The following is a 23,961-nucleotide window of genomic DNA, read 5'->3' as shown; positions in this document are numbered from 1 at the left end:
CTAGTGGAAATCATAAATACAGAAATTGAAATAAGTAACCCTCCTGTTTTTAAGATCTGAGTCAAATGGCTTCCAAATAGCATTCATTTTAAAATATAATCTTTTTGCCACTATTCATTTCATTTGTGAAAATGGGGGTTTCTATATGGCTTCTGCTTTTCAGACATTAAGAAGTCATGGATATCAAACAGTAAGTCAAAGCAGATGTGACTCTTAGGCTCCTCTACCTGTAGATAGACATCCAATCGCTTTTGAGTGAGATTCATGGTTTGTAAGAGTTTTTCATCTTGACTGGCTGACTGCACATTCTGTTGCTTAGCAACTGCTCTTATCTCCTTCAGGTATTTCTCTCTAACAGACTGGAACCAGTGAAGTGAGTCAAACTCCCGGTACTGATCCAAAAGCTTTAGAATGTAAGCCACACCTGCAGGCATCAGCAAAACTAAGGTTAAATTACAGTGAGTACAGAAGTCATATTCTACTCCTTCACCAGTAATTCCTAACACTAAACATTTTGAGTAGTAATTCCTAGCATTTTAAGTTTGTCCCCTTTCAGTTACATTCTACAGCATAAATGAACGACAGGTTTAACAAAATGGCTTAATCCCTCTTTAAAAACAATGCAGAAGTATGACAAACTAAAGACAAGTCAATTAAGAAGAAAACAAATAACTACCACGGCCATATAAATCACCTGGAGAAACGATATAGCTGTAAGGGTAAAGAATAAAAATTTCCATGACTTGTGCCTATAATCCCAATACTTTGGGAGGCTGAGGCTAGAGGACTTCTTGAGCCCAGGAGTTCAAGACCAACCTCGGCAACATAGTGAGACTCCTGTCTCTAAAAAAAAAAAAAATTTTTTTTTAATTAGCCAGATGTGGCGGCGCATGCCTGTAGTCCCAGATACCTGGGAGGCTGAGGTGGGAGGATCGCTTGCGTCCAGGAGGTCAAGCCTGCAGTGAACCATGACTGCACCATTGCACTCCAGTCTGGGTGACAGAGCAAGACCCTGCCTCAAAAAGAAAGGAAAAAAACAAAAACAATTCGACTGCTAAAAAGATGGCAATTGAGGAAGCTACAAGGAAACCAGAGAAACTAAATATAAGATGTCAAAACTGTACAACCCCAACAAAAACAGAGCCTAAATATTAAGCCAAAGTAGACAAGTGATTAGCAATACTAAGAAGGCATTAAGTAAGTTATAAACTATAGAAAACAAGTATTGTCAATCACATATTCCAGCTAAAAACATAGTAAAAAATGCTCAGGAAAAATAAATCTATAAAGAACATATAGACCTATTCTCAAGCAAATGTTTCTAAGAATCCATTACAAGGTCAACATAAAATTAATGGAAAAACAATTCCATTAAACTTACCCATGGCAAAGCCATCATCAGTAAAGGCAGCTCCAATTTTATTTTTTTTATTCAGTTTTTCCTTGCAACTAATGGAATGCTCTACAAAGTTCAGGGTCTAAAAAGATGTAACAAGATGTCAGAAAAACAATTTTACTAAGAAAATCTTCAGAATTCCTAAAACAGACATTTCAAAAATTATAAATAGAATCACTATAAATAGAATAGAAGAGAATCTAGGTTCCAGTCCTTTTCATCTGAAACATTTGCCTTAGGTGCCCTCTTGGTGAAGATACAATCTATACAACTGTATCTTCATGGCTCTCCTTTCCAAGTCCTTTAAATATGGGCACTCCCTCAATCACTATTTAACCCAAGAACAGTGCCTTGTATATCTCATTATAAAATATTATGCACATTTTACAGAGAAGGACACTGAGGTTCGGGAGATTTATTATCTCACCCAAAGTCATATATTAAGTGAACCTGGAGTTAGCAAAGTAGGCCTGCTTTACTTCAAAGCACAAATACTCTTAAAAACACAGGCAAGACAGTCCTTACTCTTACACCTACCTACTTCACTCGAAAATACTATTTCTTTTCATGTTCTTAAGTGTGAAGTCCTCAAAACAGTACGTCTCTTAAAAATTCAGCTCTTCCAAAATGCCTTATCTAATCATATCTTTTATTCAACAAAGATTTACTGAAGCTTACAATATACCAGCATTATTAAGTACTTATGATTAAACAAATGATTACTATCTAGAGTCCACAGTCTAGAGCAACACTGTAGGCAGGGACAGAAATGTGTATCTGCACCATCCAGTACATACAGTAAGCCACTAATCACAAGCGGCGGCCACAGAACACTTGAAATGAGGCTAGTGTGACTGACAAGCTGAATTTTTAATTTTTAAAAAAGTATTTTTATTTTTTTCGCCCTGCCTTATGATTTTATGAAATTTTAATTAAAGTAGCCACATGTGACTACACATGGATAGCACAGCTCTAGAAGAGTAAATGCAGAAGTGTTTAAAAACTAATTATGATATACAGTGTGCTAAGCCTACACTGGAAACAAAACCAAGTTTCATTTTTTTGACTGTGGAACTTATTCAGCAATTAATCACCTACTTGTGAATTTTTCATCAATCATTAATTCAATCTTTTTTAGAAATCTCATTTATGCTTGTCTTTTTTCTGGAACTACACTACAAACTCAAGTACAAGAATAGGATTCTATACTTCTTTGTAGTGCTCTTAATCCACTTTGTTTTTTCCACCTCTAAGTGACTTCTGACAACTCCCTTGTAAAACGCCAGACTTTTCCCTAAGCTTACCAATGGGTTCACTGCTGTCTACAATGGTTTGAGTACATTGCCCTTCAAATTAAAAAAATATGGTGAGAACTCACTCCAAGTTAACTATAGTATTACCAAATAAGACACTCTCTCGCCCAGTTTGACACCATCTTAAGATGAAAAGATTCTTATCAGATCAATATGAACATTTTTTGCTATATCACAGTTAAAATACAATTATGATAGAAAATTAACAAATGTATAAAAGAAACAAAATTCATGGAAAAAAGCTGTTTACAGGCTATTAGTTACTTTCAATAGGTAATAATGGTTTTAATATGTAAGAAGATGTGTTAACAACTTGGGCAGCAATATGAAAAGTCACTATTCTTGATCAAAATTAAATTTAATAAAGAGCTTCAACTGCTGGGTGATATTTAGATTTTTAAAGCTATCTACTTACAATTTTTTTTTAAACCTTATAGGAACCTTTAAGCAAAAATCACTCTTTATTACTAATATATACCTCTTAAACTCTTAACTCCATTTTCCCTAATGGAACAGCTGTTTTTATAATGCAATTTTTGATAACTTGAACTATTTTTAGATAGTAACTATAGAGTTAGAGCAAGAACACATTAAGAAGCATTAAAAATTTAGTCTACATGTTAGTATTTACTACTGAAGAGAGAGAAGTTATCTTGAAACAATATGCTTTAAGAAATGTGTTAGAAAAAACTATAATAACAGCTAGTCTACATTAAGCACTTAAAATGATTATATATTAATAATTCTGCCCAAAGATTCTATGGCATATACTCATATAACTTAAAAGAACACTCAAATTTCTGCAGTAATTATTTTAAAAAATAATAATCTATCTTAGGCCACACGTGGTGGCTCATGCCTGTAATCTCAGCACTTTGGGAGGCCGAGGCAAGAAGACTGCTTGAGTCCAGGAGTTCAAGACCAGCTTGGGTAACATAATGAGACTCTGTATCTTAAAAAGAAAAAAAAAATTACAAAAATTAGGCATGGTGGTGCACACCTGTAGTCCCAGCTACTAGGGAGGCTGAGGCAGGAGGCTGGCTTGAGCCCAGGAGGTCAAGCCTGAGTAAGCCATGATCACACCACCGCACTCCAACCTGGGTGACAGGGCAAGACCCCATCTCAGAAGAAAAAAAAAAATCTAACGATAAGTAAGTGTCCTTCAGCACAGCTAACAAGTAAAAATTCTATGTCACATTCACTGAGATCACATTTAGTTTTATATGCAACAAGGAAATTAATAGTGTAGTCTGTATGCATTTCATGTTACAAAGAAACCAGATCTATTCGTTCATATTTTTTTTAAAAAATTCATTTTAGGTTCTGGAAATACTCACCAGAGGGGGAACAATTATATAGAAATTTCGGAGATGTATATTCTTTGGCCTTCGAAATTCTGGAGCAAAAACATCTACAAGCATTTTGAAATATTCTGTGCCTTCAGCAGAATTTCGTGTGTGATCACTGAGGACTGAATCCAAATGCCTAAAAAGCAAAAAATTATTTGGTTCCTTTCTCAAAAGAAGTGTGGCTTTGAAAAAAAAATCCATCTCTCATTAATTTACAAAAGAACATTCAAAAAGCAGGAAACACTATAAGACACTTCTAAGAAAATTTTCTTGGAGTTCAGAATAAACTCATTTTCTTACGGACAGAAAACTGATCAATATTAGTAAATTTAGTCCCCAAAATAGACTATTAGAACATCTTGGGACTTAAAATAATAGTTCTGTATTTCTTCTTCCCACAGTAAGGCCTGTAGAACTCCTCTTCATTGTAAATAATTTCCTCTTCCCCTTAAATCTCTAACGTTTCTCCTACATTCCCTTACCTCAACTTAAACCTGGCTCTCTTTTCAAGAACTCAGTTTCCCTCTCAATCTTCAAAAACATCAGCTGCTTTTTCTCCTGCATCCCTCATGTACAGCTACTACCACTTTCAATTATTCCTCCACCACTGTAAGGAAGAAATCTTCCTTTATGACTCACATAATCTAGCTATATCTAACTACCCAAATACTCAACTACTTCTTCCTAACAGCAGACATCTACTAACCTTTTAACCACTGTCCTGCAATTACGCAGGATTAGGATGCCTGCTCCAGGTCTCCACTGTCTATGCAGATAATCTATTCATTATTGTGACCCTACATTTCCTTGACTTCAATCAACCACTCCCTTGCACCAATCTGGATCTTGCAATTAGCAATCAGCTTTACCCTAGAGATCTTATAAGACAATATCCTACTCTCTGATTTCCTCACATTGCTTCAAAATATTTTTCAAATAGTGAACAGTTTTGGAGTGAATGGCATCATTTAACATAAGGTAAAGGTCTGATCCTTTCCTTTGAGATACACACCACAAACTAAACAATTTTCAGGCACATGACTTCAAACAGCTTAACTTTGCACATGGCTTATGTAATTTGGCAAAGGGCTAAGCTATCTAACAGACTATTCTAGAGCAAAAAGCTTTTGTACTGGGGCCTTATTCTCATAGAAATGCATGCATTTTCCCATACACTTCCTTTTTTAAAAAAATTTCAAGTCTATCAAAAAGTTAAAATACAGTATAATGAACATCTGTATACCCTTCCACTAGATTCACCACTTGTTAACATTTTGACACAACTGTTTTTCTCTATTTTTCTGAAACACTTGAAAGTTGTGGACCTTTTATCACTTAGTCCATTAATGCTTTGGCATGAATCTATTAAGAATGAAAACATTTTTCTACAAAGCCACAAAACACTGTTATACCCAAAAATAAAATACAGTATTAACTAATATACAATGCATGTTCAAATCTCCCCCAGTTATTCCTCAAATGTCCTTTACAGCTATTTCTGTCCTTATCTGTGATACGATTAAGTATCACCCATTACATATGATTATCAGGTCTCTTTATTCTCCTAATCCAGAACAATTTCCTTATATTTTTTGTCCATGCCAAATGTTTCACAAAATGCTCACATTCTAAATTTTTCAGGACATTTCCTCCTAATAAATTCAGGATAAACACTTCTGGCAAGAATACAAATTAGGTACTTGTCATTACATTGCATCAAGAGGCCACATAACATCTGTCTGCCCCATTACTGGTGATGCTAAGTTTGATCACTTGGCCAAGGTGGAATACATTTCTCCACTGTAAAGACAGTTTTCTCCTTTGTAATTAATAAGCAATTTTATGAGATGAATTACTTAATGAATCCTGTTCTCTAAAAACTTTTCACCTAATGTTTTAGAAACCAATGGGGATTCTTGCTTGATTTCAAGCATTACAGTGATGGTTATAATTCCCCCCCTAAATTTAACACGCATGCTTCCATAAAGAAATGACTTTCATTCTCTTATCATTATGATCTTCTGATAACCCTTATCATTATGACTCATTGATTCTTTTTTATTCAACAGATTTTTATCTATCATTATTCTTTTTTATCAAATTGTCTCCCCTTTGCAGGGGTGCCCCTTCATGCCTGATTCAATAACCTGCTATAAGTATGAATAAAACATACAGTTTTCTAAACATATCCTTAGCAATTCTGCATGCCTCTCGTTTTATGTTACAGTATTACAACTGATTCAAGTCCTGCACTGTTCAGTAAGACAGACATTAGCTATTTAAATTTAAATTAAGATAAAATGTGTACTTCAATTCCCCAGTCACATTTGCCATATTTTAAGTGTTTACCAGCCATATATGGTAGTGGCTACAGTGCTGCTATAGATTACATACACGAAGGGACCAGCATTCTAGAATACTGTTGGTGAAGAGAAATATTTTAAAAAGTAAAAAGAAAACAGGTAAAATGAATTTTATGATTGAGGTATTTGGCATTCCTCCTTTTATATTAAATCTTCATGATTAGTTATGTACTTTATACTTGAGCACATCTCAATTTGGATCAGCCAAATTTTAGGTGCTCAAAAGCCATGTGTGGCTAGTGGCTGAAATACTGGACAGCATGTTCTAGAAGCTGGAAAGGTTTTAGAATACTGAAGTCTTAAAAATTATACTTCATAAACTGAGACCATAATTTTGTATAATAAAAACAGTGGCATATAAATTACATATTACCCTCTAGTCTTCTGTTCAGAATGTTTTTTATAAACACACTTTTTTATATTTCCAAATTTAGATTACCTTGCTGCTTTTAACGTTTCTTCTGCAAGACCTTCTTCTTTTACCAGTTCTTCAAAATTTACAATATCTTCAAGATCAGGAACAAATCTACATGAGAATTTGGGAAGACATTTATTAGGTCAAGTAAAATATGTACAATTGACAGATATGAAAGTGGTACTGCAGGACACTAAAATTTTCAACTATGTATTTGGAAACAACTGTGCATTTCAGTAATATTATTCATATCACCACTTTAGGTCCAAATTGAATTTTAGATATGAATATTTTAATCCTTAAAATCATGTAATCTTTACATGCATTCATAAACCATACTGATAAATTAACTATAACCTTAAGAGAAATATTTTCAGAAGTCTGCTGCAGTCTTAAAATTTGAGAAAAATCTAGAATAGTTTTCTTCCATATTTTATCTCAAAATATATCAAGAACAAACACCTTATCTACAATATCATTTGTAACAAATATTTAATGGACATAATTTTTAAAATGGCATAAACAAGGCAAAAATGATGTTTGCATCCATACCTAATGGCATTGCTGCTACAATGAAGACCACCAGATCTTATCATTCGTACATAGCCCATAGCATTACCTTAAAAACCACACAAAAAAATCAGATATTTATATAAATAACTCTAAATTCTAATAGGAATATAGTTATATACAGTAGTAAATTACAAGGTTTCTACTCCTAAGTACCAAAATATTTTGCTATATTTTACTTCAGTTCTTGTTCCATAAAAAGTAAAACTGTCACATATTCCTACACTCAAAATATATACATACTTATATACAATTATGTTAAATATTTAAAAATAAACATTACTTTCATTTGATAAACTAAAATCATTAAATGCTGACTACATTAAAATGGTCAAACTTAAAATTATAATATCAATTTCTCCACTCTTACAATGAGATTCAATCTCCCCCACATACACAATTGGAAGTGATATCAAGAAATCTTTATTTGATGCCTCCCAAATTTATATGTCTGGCCTGGACTCCTCCTCTGAACTCTAGGTTTTTTCATCCAATGCCTACACCTTTATGTCTAATAGAATTTTATATTTAATATGTCCAATGCAAGCTCAGGATCTTTATCCCCAATTCTGCCTATCTCAGAAACTGGCAATTCTATCCTTTCAGTTGCTCAAGCCAATGTCTTGAAGTCATCCCTGGCTCCTTTCTCTCATACTTTATAATCCAATTACCGGGCAAATTATGTTGACTTTGCCTGAGAATGTAGCCAGAATCCACCCACTTTTCATTCACCCCCTCCACAGATATCCTCCTATCCAATCAATCCATCACGATCTCTTGGCTGGAGCACTGCAATATGTACTGGCCTCCTGATTTCCCTACTTTCACCTTTAGCATCCTGCCACATTCCCCAGTGTTGTATAGTATCTATAGAGCCACTAGTGAATTTTTAAAAACTAAGTTGGAACGTATAGTGCTTTTTCTTTTCTTTTCTTTTTTTTTTTTTTTTGAGACAGAGTCTCCCTCTGTTACCCAGGATGGAGTACAGTGGTGTGATCTCAGTTCACTGCAACCTCTGCCTCTAGGGTTCAAGCAATTCTCCTGCCTCGGCCTCCCAAGTAGCTGGGATCACAGGCATCCGCCCCCATGCCTGGCTAATTTTTGTTTTTTTTTAGTAGAGATAGGGTTTCACCGTGTTGGCCAGGCTGGTCTCGAACTCCTGACTTAAGGTGATCCACCCACCTCGGCCTCCCAAAGTGCTGGGATTACAGGTGTGAGCCACCATGCCCAGCCCCTTATCATGCGTTTTCTGAAAATGCTGTAATGGCTTTCCACCTCAGAATAAAACCCAATTGCTTTATGTGGTCAAAACAGCCCTGCATGATCTTGCCCTTTGCTACTGTTCAGATAGCATGCCCTGCCACTTAGATCTCTGCTTACTCCATTCCAGCCCCTGACTATTTTAATATTGTGAAACGAATATTTCAAAAATGTGAAATGAATCAGGGCTTTTGCACTTACTGTTGCCTCTGTCTGGTAGATTCTTTCCCCAGATGCATGTGGCTTACTCTCCAACCTTATTTAGGTCCCTGCTCAAAAGTCACCTCCTGCTTTCCCTGAACATCACTGACTAGCACTGCCCAGCCCCCTTATATCTCCTTACCCAGCACTTATCACTGACATACTATGTATTTTTCTGTCTGCATCTTCCCCCACCTAGAGTGCAAGATCCATGAGTACAGCCTTTGTCTTCTTCACTGCTCCATCCCTAGAGCCAACATGTCCTGGCAAATAGCAGGAATTCAATTTATAATTAAACTTTATTGAAATGACTTGAAAGAAAGAACAGACGAAAATGTAAAAAGGAGTTAACATTTCATAATCATGAGTAATACACATTTTACAAACATTATCTTATCTGATGTTTTTAACAACCCTACACAGTAGTTAACATTGAATCTATTTTAAGGCCTATCCCAATACGAGAGATGACATTAAAATGTTTTTAATGTCCATCTTTAAAAAGTCAAATGTCTAGTTTCATCGTTTTCCTCCAAACCATCAGACCAAAGTCTGATGAAGCAAAATAGGAATGCCTAGTATAGAGCGGCAATTAAGAGTAAATGCTCTGAAGCCAGGCCACCTGGGTTCAAATCTGGTCTCCCACATGTTAGCTAAGAGACCTACAAATTATGTTATGTTACCTCTCTGTATCTCAGTCTTCTCATCTGGTAAATTAAGCTCAATAAGGACAGAGACTTTGTTTACTGTCATAAATATCATCAGCACCTAGAAACATTTGTTGTACTGAATGAATACCCGTGCAGTGAATGAAGGGAAGTAATATTTCATAAATGTTGTGGTAAGATTCACATGAGTTAAAACATATAAAGCACTAAGAATAGCCATGGCACACAGTAAATGCTCAATAAAATGTTAATTATTATTATTTCAGCAGGCAAATTATTAGTCAAAAAGGCTTTCCATTTTGCTCCCAGACTCTTTACACCTTTTCTCAAGGTATTTATCAGACTCAAAAGCACATTACACAGTGGTTTTTTTTTTTTTTTTTTGAGATAGAGTCTCGCTCTGTCGCCCAGGCTGGAGTGCAGTGGTGCGATCTCAGCTCACCGCAAGCTCCGCCTCCCGGGTTCACGCCATTCTCCTGCCTCAGCCTCCCCAGCTGCTGGGACTATAGACGCACGCTGCCACGTCCAGCTAATTTTTGTATTCTTAGTACAGACAGGGTTTCACCGTGTTAGCCAGGATGGTCTCATCTCCTGACCTTGTGATCTGCCCGCCTCGGCATCCCAAAGTGCTGTGGTTACAGGCGTGAGCCACCACGCCCGGCCCATTACAGTGTTTTATAAGCAGAGGTAAAGTATTTGTATTGGCCAGGAGCAGTGGCTCACACCTGTAATCCCAGTACTTTGGGAGGCAGAGGCAGATGGATCACGAGGTCAGGAGATCAAGACCATCCTGGCCAACATGGTAAAACCCTGTCTCTACTAAAAATACAAAACTTGGCAGGGTGTGGTGGCGGGCGCCTGAAGTCCCAGATACTAAGGAGGCTGAGGCAGGAGAATTGCTTGAACCCAGGAGGCAGAGATTGCAGTGAGCTGAGATCATGCCACTGCACTCCAGCCTGGGTGACAGAGCAAGACTCTGTCTCACAAAAAAAAAAAAAAAAAAAGAATTTATATTTTCTAAGAAGAGAATAAAGAGTAAAATGATGGATTAAAATGAAAAGGATAATATTCCCCAACTGTGGACTGCAACTTGGTGGTAATCAAGGTGACATTAGATGGCACACCAAAGAACACTTAGTGATTATGTATTTAGGGCAAAAATGACTAGCATTTTAAGGACTATGATTTAACAACTGTTATTTCTAAGGAAAAATTACACTTTCAAAAAATATAAAAACATGAAACAAATAATAGTGAGGACAGTATTAACACGATGCAAAAATTCTGCTTATGTGAATAAATAAAACTTAAGTAACACTGCTCTAGAAGGACAGCTCTTAATCTGAGGTCTACAGACCCAAGCTTTAAGCACATGGACTCTAGCATATTATATACAAAATTTTGCCCACATGTCATATAGACATTAGTTCTGGAAGAATCATCCTGGAGTTTTCCTCAGATTCTCAAAAAACGTTAAGAACTATTGCTCCGTAAGTTTGCCGCCTAATATTAAATGTCCTCTTGAAGAAAACAGTACTTATTTGACAACACTTCATATCGAATGGTTTATAATAAACATTTCCAAAGGTAAAATTCTCCAAGTTCTTGCACTAAAACATAAATGTCTAATATGCAAATCAATTAACTGATAAAACTTTACTCCACAATGAGATGCTTATAACATATTACCCACTGGTAAACCTAAAGTCTGCTGAAAGCAAAGGGGTTGGTATTCCCAGCACCTAACAGAAAATGTGGCAAAACAGATGCTTAGTAAATGCTTGATAAATGAATAAATTAATCTCACAAGGCATAATTTTCCCAAAATACAGTCATTAAGATTTCACTGTTTAGTGTTAATATAAACTGTCAAGAATATAAAATCCATTTGGACTTATAGCTAAATAACCCCGGTTTAAGTCCCAGAAACATGACTTACTTCTTTCTCTAAGTTTCTCTTTTTTCATTTTTAAAACAATTACATGCCTATCTCACAGGGTTATTGTGAACATATAATGTATGTGAAAAGCTCAAATAAGTATAAAGTTTTGTTAAGCTATGATTATTAAGAAACGTAGTTCTTACTTTTAAATATAAAGTACTATATATCAGAAGACAAGTTCCACTTGTAAGGGCAGAAGGACAATACATTATGTGCACAAGTAAAATGGTGTAACATAGAACTTAGTAACTTTTCACGTAAATACTTTATACCTTCACATTTAGACTGGAACTTGTGTGAACCTTTTAGAAGCCGAAAACAGTGCCTTGAACAGAGCAGGTATTCGGTAAGTACTTACCAGTTTACAATTATTAACATGACCTTTGAGATTTTGTTATTAAATAACTTTTATTATAATTGAAGAAGTTTTATTTAAATGATCAGTCTATAGTCTGTCAATTATTTCTGCAGCAATAGTCTAATCATACTTACAAATTTTGGGGGCAAAAAAATTAGACGAGTGGAGTAAAGTTGAGCTCAGGCTTTCACATGAGCTGCTCAGTAGTGTGAAATAGTTAATATATGAGATAGACGGTAGGGATCGGTACTTGATTTCCTAACACTTTTATCATAACTTACCAATCTGGCTGATGAGTTGTCTGAATTGATCAAGGTAGCTCTGTCCCTCAGGTGTTATTCCAAGTTTTCTGATGCCTCGATTGAATTTTTCTGCTCTATCAAAAGGATACTACACAGAAAATTTTAAGGCTACTTTTAGTAAAGATTTCTAAAGCACAAAATGCTTCCCAAATAAACCATGCCAATACCACTCTCCTTTTAATTTTGTATTTCAATGTGCATAAAAATTAAATTAACATTAATAAAAAATTCACAGACTACCAATGTTCAAGGTCAATATAATTTTTTTTCTTTTTGACATTAGCTAAAGTGACTAATAATCAATGCCACTAACCTAATTTCCCTACCACAATTACTAGTCTCCTAACCCCCAACAACTCTAACAGAAAAAAGAAACCAATTCCTCCCAGAAACACTTGTTCACAGATGTGTGACCAAGTTTCTGTGGACTGAATAGGTATGAGGGACTCAGAAACATACTCTTTCCCAATAAACACACATCAGCTGGGTTAAAATTTCTAGTAACCATCACCAATAAAAGAACTACTTTTTGGTCTTGGTTGATTAGAAGATTTAGGAAATTATTCATTTTGTAACAATAAAGCAATTCTTACATAATAGCATGAATATTTATCTCTAAATACTACGAATTTCTGCTCTAATAAAAATGGGCTGGGCGCAGTGGCTCACGCCTGTAATCCCAGCACTTTGGGAGGCAGAGGCGGGCAGATCACTAGGTCAGGAGTTCAAGACCAGCCTGGCCAACATGGTGAAACCCTGTTTCTACTAAAAATACAAAATTTAGCTGGGTGTGGTGGCATGCGCCTTTAATCCCAGCTACTCGGGGGGCTGAGGCAGGAGAATCGCTTGAACACAGGAGGTGGAGGCTGCAGTGAGACGATATTGTGTCACTGCACTCCAGCCTCGGTGACAGAGCAAGACACAGTCTCAAAGAAATAATGAGTTAATACAATCCTCTACTGATAAACATAATCTGTAATTTTATCAGATTATCCTATGAGAAAGTAATATTTTGCTATTCTGGCACTAAAGAGAACTGCCATTATACAAGAGAGCTGGAACTACTAGGTGAATCTTAAGAAAAGTAATTAAAATAGTTCCGTATATGGCAAATCAAATATAGGACCCATCTAAGCCTATTGGTTCTCCATCCACATGGCTACATGAGCCTGCTGCCACTTAATCCAACAGACTCTTCACTTCACTATGGGAAAACTCAGCCTGGAAGGTGAAAGGACAATAGCATTCTTTTTTTGTTTTTTTTGAGACAGAGTCTTGCTCTGTCACCCAGGCTGGAGAGCAGTGGCATGATCTCACCTCACTGCAACTTCCACCGCCTAGGTTCAAGTGATTCTTGTGCCTCACTGATATAGCTTGCCTTTGTCCCCACCCAAATCTCATCTTAAATTGTAGTTCCCATAATCCCCACATGTCCTAAGAGGGATGAGGTGGAGATAACTGAATCGTGGGGGCAGTTTCCCCTACCCTGTTCTCATGATAGTGAGTGAGTTCTCACAAGACCTGATGGTTGTCATAAGGGGCTTCCCGCTTCACTGGACACTCATTCTCTCCCGTCACCCTGTGAAGAGGTGCCTTCCGCCATGATTGTAAGTTTCCTGAGGTCTCCCCAGCCATGCAGAACTGAGTCAATTAAACCTCTTTCCTTTATAAATTACCCAGTCACAGGTATTTCTTCATAGCAGCATGAGAACAGATTAATACACTCAGCCTCCTAAGCATCTGGGACTTCAGGCACGCGCCACCATGCCCGGCTAATTTTGGTATTATTAGTAGAGATGAGGTTTCGCCATGTTGCCCAGGCTGGTCTCAAATGCCTTGCTCAAGTGATCCACCTACCTTGGCCTCTCAAAGTGCTGGATTACAGGCATGAGCCACTGCACCCGGCTAACGGCAGCATTTGTATAAACTATCAGCGGGAATATCAATAGTGAATTGTTTTTGGAGTGCTAGGCAATATGTACCAGAATTTTAAATGTTCATATTCTTTGTCCTAGAAATTTCTCCTTAAGGAAGTTTTCAAAAAGTCTATATTTACAGAGATAGATGTGTAAAGATGTCACTGTAACACTGTTTGTAAGAATGAAAAATTAGAAAAATCTTAAATATTGGTCAACAGAAGAGGGTTTAGTTATGATATACATGGATGTATCCCTATCAACTCTTGGGATGAAGCAGATCTGTATGTACTGACATGTGATGAGCACAGTGCAAAATGCTATGTATACTATTATTCCATTTTTACTACCAAAAAGCAATATATGTGTGTAAATATACATGTTTATATACAAAGATATCTGAAAGCCTTCACATTACATTGTTACCGACTGCCTCCAGAAAATGGAATGGAAAGAAAAATGAAGGTGGATATTCAGTTTATTCACTCTATATTGCTTAAATGTTTCAAAATAAGCATGTCCTGCTTTTATATTATTTTAAAATAAAGAAAAGTATCACCTGGCTACATTTATGATTTAATTTTTTCCTTACCTTAAGCCTACAGATTCATGCAGAGTAAGAAATTATAGGGAAAATAAAACTAAAACCCCAATAGAGATCTAAGTAATGAATTTTAGCATACACATTTGCCATATACTCAACAGCTGAATCAAACACCTTAAAAAGAATAGGTAGCCTACCTTATGATCATTTTGGTCCTTAATTTCCCTGAAAAATCGAATATCTTTAATCAATCTGGATTTGATGTGTTCATCATACATAAATTGGCTAAATATATAGAACTTCTTTTTCAAAAACTGGTAGGTGAAATTAACCTATGAAATTAAAATTCAAAAAGTTGAAAAAAGTTAATATAAAAATTAATTCAAATCAATGTAAATCAATTTTACTATATAACAATTATCTATTTGTACTACCTATAAAGTACTATTTATAAGTCTATTTCATACAGGACCTGAAAATATTTCAATAATGTTTTTTATTGCTCAAGGTCAAAAATATTTCTGTAAGTTCCTCTTAAAGATTTTTACTAAAAAAGAAAACCGAAAAGAAAAAAGTGGAAAATATTCTCATGATAGGACTAACAGCTGTAGTGAGAATCACAAACCAGACTCAAGACCCTAGTTTTTCAGCCATGGTCCAGTGAGAAGTTTCTATGTTCCTCCATCAGTAAGATTACTTATTGCTAATCTACAGGTCAGAATGACACTAAAGTAAGAAACATGGTGTTCTCTGAACCTTCCTGAAAATACCACACATTCAGTTATCTATCCATAAATATCTCTGAACACCTCTTACACGCAAGGCAACGTGCCTTCTCCCATGCTAGACATGGTCCTTGTCTTCACGAAGTTTATATTCTAGAACAGGTGACAAACATTTTAAACAAGTATTGTTACATAAATTATTAAATCTCTACTGCAATTATTTCTCAAAATGTTAAGTATGTGTGTGCTTTGACAATAAATAACAAAAAGCCCTGACCTTGACTCAGAAAATCCTAAGAAAGTGAGGTATGAGCTGAGATTAAAGTCAAAATAGCACAATAAAATTAATTCTAATCTACAAATGGAAATAGTATAAGATTAATTCCAACCTACAAATGAAAACCCTAAATTCATTTCCACCAACTCTCAAGTATTACTAATGATTTTGACAAATTTGTGCTCTTTTTACTCAGTATTCATTTACTCAATTATGGCAACAAATGATTTTCAAGAACGTATCTTGCAACTTAAACATTCTATTCTCCTTGTTTTTTCTGCTTTGCATTTTTTTAAAAAATCTCTTCAACAGTCTTTTTTTTTCTAATCCTTTCCACTCTTAATAGTGGGTAACTATTCTGCCATCCTCTGATTTCTATCCTTCTATGCTCATTTCATCAACAGACATCAGTAATCTACATTCATTAGTGTAATTAACTGATGAACGTCTATATCCCCGTGATTACTGTGAAAGCAGAAAATGTCTTTTTCTCACACTAGTGCCCAGCACAACCCCTGACACATAAAATACATTCTTATCTGTTACATGAATATTTGATAGATGACAAAACTCAAGGAAGAGCTTACTCTCAAAAGTTCAGTTTTATTTATCCTCAAAGGTACAAACATGATCATTACATGGATGACTCCTTATTTGGAATTTAAAATTGTATGTTTCACTTCTATATTGATAACCACTATAATGGAGGTCCAATCATATCACTCACTGGCTCAAAATCTTCAATGCCTTCCCACCATACACTAAAATGATCCCAACTTTTTTTCTCCCAATTCCCTACTCCAAATGTGTTTAATAATACTGTACGACACTGTACTACTTAAGCATTCACAGTCTTCTGCCCTAAAGGAGAAATTAATTGTGCTCTGAAAACCCGGTAAATTGAAAGACTTCTGTTTTTCCACAGACAGAAAAATAGCATACGAGTTCAAATGATTCCTTCAAGTGAATGCCCTTTTCGTGTTTTTTTTTTTTTCTGAGATGGAGTTTCGCTCTTGCTGCCCAGGCTGGAATGCAATGGCCCTATCTCGGCTCACCGCAACCTCCACCTCCCAGGTTCAAGCAATTCTCCTGCCTCAGCCTCCCGAGTAGCTGGGATTACAGATGCCCACCACCACGCCTGGCTGATTTTGTATTTTTAGTAGAGACAGGGTTTCTCCATGTTGGTCAGGCTCGTCTCGAACTCCTGACCTCAGGTGATCCTCCTGCCTCAGCCTCCCAAAGTGTTGGGATTACAGGCGTGAGTCACCACACCAGACCGTGAATGCCCATTTCTAAGAAGATTCAATGTATTTTTAGTAAGTTCCTATTTATATGGACATCAAATAATTAGTAACCCCTGCCCCAAAAAGGGCATAAGTAACATTAAATAAATTACTATCAGTTGCTCACTTTCAAAAGTAAACTTTCAGACATCACAGAATCAACACAGATAAACATATATATATGTGTGCACACACATATATTAATGTGCTGATGTCCTCAAATATCTAGTGCTATTTATAATGATGGCTCTCAGATGGTAATCTACCCTAAAGTGTCTTTTGTATCACAGCTCCCATCACATCCAACACAATTTTAGGACCAGACATTTTAATTACTAACCAGAAAAAACATGGAAATTCATGTAAAATATAAACTCGTAGTGTATGTTTGCCAGAATATTCTATGAGAAAACCACACTCCAAGCTATTAAACAGGGGTCTATTACCCACCCAACCCCCAAAGAAAAGTTCTTACAGTTGTATTCATAATTCCCGTGCCATGTGTTCGAATTGAATTAGCAATATGCCGAATATTAATAGTATTTAAATGTTTGTTATTGCTTGTTCGTTCAATAAAAATCTGCAATGAAACAAATGTATGCTCAGTAACAACACAACCCATAGCAAACACTGGTCAGACAGTTATCCAAAGAAAATTTTAGAATCTATTTCATTAAAGACAATTTCATTGAAAATGCATTCAAGAAGATAGCACAGGTGAGTATCCTTAATCTAAAAATCTGAAATCCAAAATGTTCCAATGAGCGTTTCCTTTGAGCGTCATGTTGGTGGTCAGAAGTTTACAATTCTGGAGGATTTCAGATTATAGATTTTCAGATTAGGGATGCTGAACTGGTGTATGATACAAATATTCCAAAATCAAAAACAAAAATCTGAAATCCAAAACACTTCTTGTCCTAAACATTTAGAATAAAGGATACTCAACTTGTACAATCAAAGCAAAAAAATAAATAAGCCCTCGAAAACAATTATTTTTTGTTTCATTTAATTTCCACCCATAAGAATCAATTCCTTGCCCCCTCAGCTTTCCCACTATATCTCCACCCACATTAAAAAAAAAAAAAATTTATAAACCCTACTCACCTGATTGTTGAGATTATAGAGGTATCGAGACACAAATATATGAATGTTTCTCATAATTTCTAAAACATCAAGGCCCTACAACATAATAGACATGAAAGATTTATTATAATTCATTAAAATAATCAGTTAAACTTGTATCAACATAGTGACTTATTGATTATATTGTTTCCTAATTTTTTTTTTTTTTTTTTTTTGAGACAGAGTCTCGCTCTGTCACCCAGGCTGGAGTGCTATGGCCGGATCTCAGCTCACTGCAAGCTCCGCCTCCCGGGTTCACGCCATTCTCCTGCCTCAGCCTCCCGGGAAGCTGGGACTACAGGCGCCGCCACCTCGCCCGGCTAGTTTTTTCTAGTTTTTAGTAGAGACGGGGTTTCACCGTGTTAGCCAGGATGGTCTCGATCTCCTGACCTCGTGATCCGCCCGTCTCGGCCTCCCAAAGTGCTGGGATTACAGGCTTGAGCCACCGCGCCCGGCCTGTTTCCTAATATTTTTAAGTTATTTTAAAGAACTATATAAAAGGTATGACCAAAGGTTAAAAGACAAACAAGACTATATCCTTAGGGAAACCTGGCTGCTTATTACTTCATCTTTTGTGCAGACAGAAACAGTTAAGTTTAAATATTCAAAGATCCATGACCCACAGTCATCTCCCCACCAGCCTTGAGAATATCTGTCTCTTCAACAATCTTCTCTACATTTTTTCTACAAAGTAAACTAATGGCCAGATTCTAAAAGGTAGTCAGAATATGCTGTGACATTTATAAAATATATACTACTTTTCAGGTACTTTGCAAGGTTCCTTATATGTAATTCTAAAATATGAGGTATCATTCTTCTAAATTCCACAGGTGACAAAAATGAAGCTAAGGAAGTTGTTCTCTGAGGCAAAATAGCTAGGAAGCAGCAGGACCTTGGAACTTTAGAAAGTCTCATTCCAAACTGTTATGCTTCTTTTGATCACACCAGACAACTTTCAAATAGTACAAGTTATCTGTTAAGAATCCGTCATTCTTTAGATATTACTCTAACACCCAGTGGTATCATATAAACTGTTCCATAGTTTTTTCTAATTAGGGCTCAAAGGAGCATCACAATACCTTTTTAAGTTTTCATTATAACTTTTATCATATTTAATTTGTTTACACATTTTTTCTCCCAAAAGCTATTACATGAGCTGGGACTATTTCTATTTATCTTTGTATTCCTAAACATAGTTCAGTGCCTAGCATGTTCTCAATAAATATGAATGAAAGGATATACAAACTGATCCTAGAAATAATCCCTACATGCAGCAAGAAAAAGGGAAAACTAGAATTCTCAAATTTTAGAACTGAATAAATGTTTTTTGGTAAATATTATCTGGATCATCTTAGAAAGAACTCCATGCAAATTATCTGATAACATAAATTATTATATTCATGAGATAATGCCATACTGTACATTAACTAATTGAATTAGCAAAGCTAAATGTTTTCCTATACTCCTCATTTTAAGAACAAACACATTTATAATCATGTAAATAACCATTTTTCCTAAGACAGTAAATTTTATATACTATAACCAGGCTTAAAATCCTTAACCGTGACTTTGAACTTCTTAAATTCTACAGATGTCACCTCACTATCCTAATGGTTTCTGAAAAGCTGTATATAAATCTATATAGGCCGGGCGCGGTGGCTCAAGCCTGTAATCCCAGCACTTTGGGAGGCCCAGACAGGCGGATCATGAGGTCAGGAGATCGAGACCATCCTGGCTAACACGGTGAAACCCCATCTCTACTAAAAAAATACAAAAAACTAGCCGGGCGAGGTGGCGGGCGCCTGTAGTCCCAGCTACTCCGGAGGCTGGGACAGGAGAATGGCATAAACCCGGGAGGCGGAGCTTGCAGTGAGCTGAGATCCGGCCACTGCACTCCAGCCTGGGTGACAGAGCGAGACTCCGTCTCCAAAATAAATAAATAAATCTATATATATATGTATATTTCAAATGCTCAGAAGGCTGAATATAAGTAGGATGCCTGTGGTAAATTCTTTTATAAAGCAATCTAGCAGCACCTAATTTTTTACCGCTGTCATGTATAAGATTTTATACAGCAGATAATTTCTTAAAAAATAAACACATATTAACTAAAGCAAAAACAAAATAGACTTCCTTAAAAAGGACCGTTATGGCCAACAGTCAGAGTATGCTACAAAAAAAAAAAAAACATTTTATACTATACCTGTTCCAAAGTCTGACTGGGAAGATGTGCCTCTGTCATAATCAGTCCATAACGCTGAGTAGCTAAGTTTCTCATCTCACTATAAGTGGCCCAGTCATGAAGGGCTACTGTTGTTAGATTGTAGAAAGTCTTGTCTAGGTAGTGAGTTACATAAGCTACAAAAAAATAAAAATTTCAACTTATGAAACAGCAGAAAAGGAAATGAAACTAAAAAGGAAAAAACAACAACTTGTCCTTGAACATCAGATTTGTTCCTTTAAAATATGATATTAATAAAAATGAGAAAAGAAACAAAATGTAATTAAAGAATAACAACACAAAATTTAAATATACCCTCAAAGTTTTGTTTGTTATTTAATGGTGGGGTATAAAAAAAATAGAAAATATGACTCTAAGAAGGAAAGCAAAACACTCACCCCGAATGTCAATGAAACGATTGAAAAACCGAATTGGATTCAGAGAGAAAAAAAGAGCCAGGTCTTTCATGCCAACTTTGAAAGGGTTTCGGTCATCCAGCTTTAAATGGGTATGCACAGAAAGTCGCAGATCTTTCTCTATTTCTTTGCATAATTTGTCCAGCAAATGCTATTCACAAAAGATTTGATACTTTAATTTTTCAAAATGATATTGCAATTGTATTGTTTCCCTACATGTCTATGCTCCTTTTTAAACCAACAGTTTTTTGGTCAGAAGCAGTTACATAAATTCTAAGTCTTTATTTTCACTAATACCTTAAGGTTAATACTCTTGAAAAGAAAATATAAAAGTAATGATTGATGGTATCATTATAAGGAACATGAATATGCAACTTAAAGCATAAAATTTATGGAAACCAGCAACAAAGGAGGAAAGGTCATGAGAACATGCAAGAGAGAAAAGAAAAAAAGCTTTCTTGTAATAACCATTAAAAAAAAAAAATCACAAAATTCATTGTGCTAAAGGTAATAAAATTAATCATCTTTTCTGGTCTACCAAGGAGTTCTAAATTACTAGCCAGGCATGTATTTTATTTCCTAAATAAGAATATTTAATACAAGAAATTATAAAAAGTTTTTCACAATTTCACCAAACCCTGGTAGGATTATATTGTGAAATTTCCTCATTTTTAATTCCTCCCTCCAAATAAAAATATCACTAGATGGAAATTTAATTTTAAAGATATCAATGTTTATAATATATATTTCCTTAAAACAAGGAGGGGCACGCATATTGGATTCAAATTACTTTTGTTACACACTAAATCTCTTAAATATACAATTTCCTTCTCTTAGGAGCTCTGCAAATAAAATTCAGTAAAATATTAATAGTTAAGTTGCTTTAACTGGACCATTAGCAGCTTTCAACATTCAAACCCATTTCACATTTGCATTCTTCTAATAAACAACTTTAAATTAAAATATCTATTTACAAAAGTAAATTTAAAATTTCCTAATTCCTAGTCTGATTTCTAAATAAATGAATTACAGACCAATTAGCATAACAGTGATATTGTAACTAAAAATAGTTCTTTGTTCTACCCAGCAATTTATAAAAAATTTAACTCAGTGATAGTCTGCTTCAATCGAACATTTTTTTCCAAACACTATATTCTGAACATGTTTTAAGCTTTTCAATCTCAAATATGATGTTACCTCATTTAAAATTTCCATAATTTCCTTGTCATAGCAATCCAGAAGTATCTCATAGGACTCTAAATGCCTTGCATGCATCATAGCAGGTACACAGTCGCGCAAAGCACTGAACATGTACTAAGAAGAAAATTAAAATGTACATGAATTTAGAAAAACCAGGTCTCTAATCTAAACAATACTGCAAAAGTTAATTATCTTAAAAGACAAAACCTCAATCTGAAGGAAAAATGATTTTCCACAACTGTCTTAACTTTCCTAAAGAAAAAGAACCTAAAGTATATACTTTAACTAAATATACCCCAAAAAATCACATTCACTACTACTCTTTTCCTATCTTGTGCATTCACTTATTTCCATAAAGAAAAAGAAAAATTTGAATATTTTTTAAAAATATTTTTCTTTTTCATTATAATTTGCTGATGAGTAAATGTCAGACTACTATGACATAAACTAAAATTAAGTGAAATGAAAATGATTAGGAACATGAAGAAATTAAATAAATTAACTTCATCAACAGTAACATAAAATTTAACTACAGACTATAAACACTTAATGAATATGCAGTTTACAAAACAGTCAATTTTAAAATAGTTTACTAAGTCAAATGATCTATTTTAAACTAAAACGGTTTATACAGTGCCTTTTAAAATGATGGAATTATTCTTTACATTGTTCTTTACTTACATGTAATCTGGCTGCATCAACAGCATTTTCATACACATCATCTAAATAAATTGGGAAGACAGCTCGATGCCAGTATAAAAAACAACAGTCACATTGTGTTTGGACTCTACAATGCAAAGTAGTAATCAGTCACACCAAAACTGAAGAATCCCAAAACAATATGAAAGGAACGACATCTACTACAGAGGGAAGAGTTCCATCTTACACAGTTTGCATTCCCCACATCACTTAACCCAACGTAGTATAGAAAAGTCACAAAAGAAATACTATCAAAATGAAACAAAGGTAACAAACACTCCAATGCCTGACATTGTCAGAATTCTGCACATACGCTTTAGTTGTAAACCATACTTGAAAAATGACATGCATAATATTCAAATATCAGAGTTTAAAATAAACATTTATTGACCATTTTTGGTTTTGGTAAATAAAAATAAACTCATTTTCAGTATTATTTGCTATGACTAGACTTAAATACTTGTATCACATGCTCCATTTTCCCTGACTCTAAGTTGGAAAGAAAAATCATTAAAAAAAAATTGCGACCAAAAAAAAAACCCCACACTTAACATGTCTACAATCTTTGCCAAGTGACTATTTCACACCTTAAAGGGCAATAGAATGATCATTAACTATCTTATAATGAAAAAGGTTCAATATTTCTTCTCAAGAGTGGAAAATTAAATGCCAATAACAAGAGAAATGTCAGTTTCTCCAGAACAACAACAACAAAATAAGTTATAAGTATGAATACTAAATGGAAATTGTGCTGTAACCTTAATTCAGCTGGAAATCAAAATATTCAAATTTCCCTTCAAGAAACTTACTGCTTACTCAACAAAAAGAAAACAAGAAAGCCAGAAGTAGCTACAAAAATAAGCCTTCCAAAAACTAATTCAACAATGTTAATTCAAATTCGTGTCTTAAAATTATAGAACACTATGTATCATGGATCGCTAAGTCCCACACAAACAGAGGAAGCCCTGTTATATAATGCAGCAATCTAGGTCCAATAGAGATACCCAACATAATAATCACGATATGCATCAGAGTCTGCCAGATGCTCTGAGGTTGCACTGCTTTTTCTCGTGTGAGTTTTTCTAGGGGCTACATGCTTCCTGTAGAAGCAAAGCTAAATAAATATGATCCCTAGTCACAATCTCATTTTGGTCATGCTAAAGAAGTTACAGAAAGGAACTAATGTTCTATCTGAATTTTATTTCTTCTCTTGCTGTGCTAAAAAGAAAATCAATGTTTCTATTAACCCTGTCTTTAGAGTACCGCAGCATATCCCAGTCCTACTTACCGTTCTCTTAGTTCACTAATAAGATCCAGTTTTTTCATGACTACTTGAAGTGGAAAGAGTTCTTCGTCTTTAAACGTTTTCTATCAGGGACAGGAAAAAAGGCAGAGAAGTTGCAGTCAAAGGTTTCTAGGGT

General features: G+C 35.1%; 1 protein-coding gene across 2 annotated transcripts in view; it reads right to left on the bottom strand.

Moving 5' to 3' along the window:
• The window catches only part of WASHC4 (WASH complex subunit 4), a 62,716-nt gene that overhangs the window by 4,901 nt on the left and 33,854 nt on the right, over positions 1-23,961 (bottom strand). For both annotated transcript variants that reach the window (XM_023192340.1, XM_023192416.1), the window contains 14 exons: positions 23,829-23,908; positions 22,523-22,628; positions 21,839-21,955; positions 20,624-20,792; positions 20,208-20,362; positions 17,987-18,061; positions 17,358-17,462; positions 14,795-14,929; positions 12,117-12,225; positions 7,389-7,455; positions 6,861-6,947; positions 4,047-4,194; positions 1,382-1,478; positions 228-424 (listed from right to left, as the gene is read on the bottom strand). In XM_023192340.1, the coding sequence (XP_023048108.1) occupies positions 228-424; positions 1,382-1,478; positions 4,047-4,194; positions 6,861-6,947; positions 7,389-7,455; positions 12,117-12,225; positions 14,795-14,929; positions 17,358-17,462; positions 17,987-18,061; positions 20,208-20,362; positions 20,624-20,792; positions 21,839-21,955; positions 22,523-22,628; positions 23,829-23,908 (1,647 nt within the window). The remainder of the gene's footprint in view (positions 1-227; positions 425-1,381; positions 1,479-4,046; positions 4,195-6,860; positions 6,948-7,388; positions 7,456-12,116; positions 12,226-14,794; positions 14,930-17,357; positions 17,463-17,986; positions 18,062-20,207; positions 20,363-20,623; positions 20,793-21,838; positions 21,956-22,522; positions 22,629-23,828; positions 23,909-23,961) is intronic.

This window comes from Piliocolobus tephrosceles, chromosome 10 (assembly GCF_002776525.5).
Source record: "Piliocolobus tephrosceles isolate RC106 chromosome 10, ASM277652v3, whole genome shotgun sequence".
NCBI classification, from domain to species: Eukaryota; Metazoa; Chordata; class Mammalia; order Primates; family Cercopithecidae; genus Piliocolobus; species Piliocolobus tephrosceles.
The sequence above is the reverse complement of the archived record's forward strand: the minus strand, read 5'-3'. Positions and strand labels throughout refer to the sequence as shown.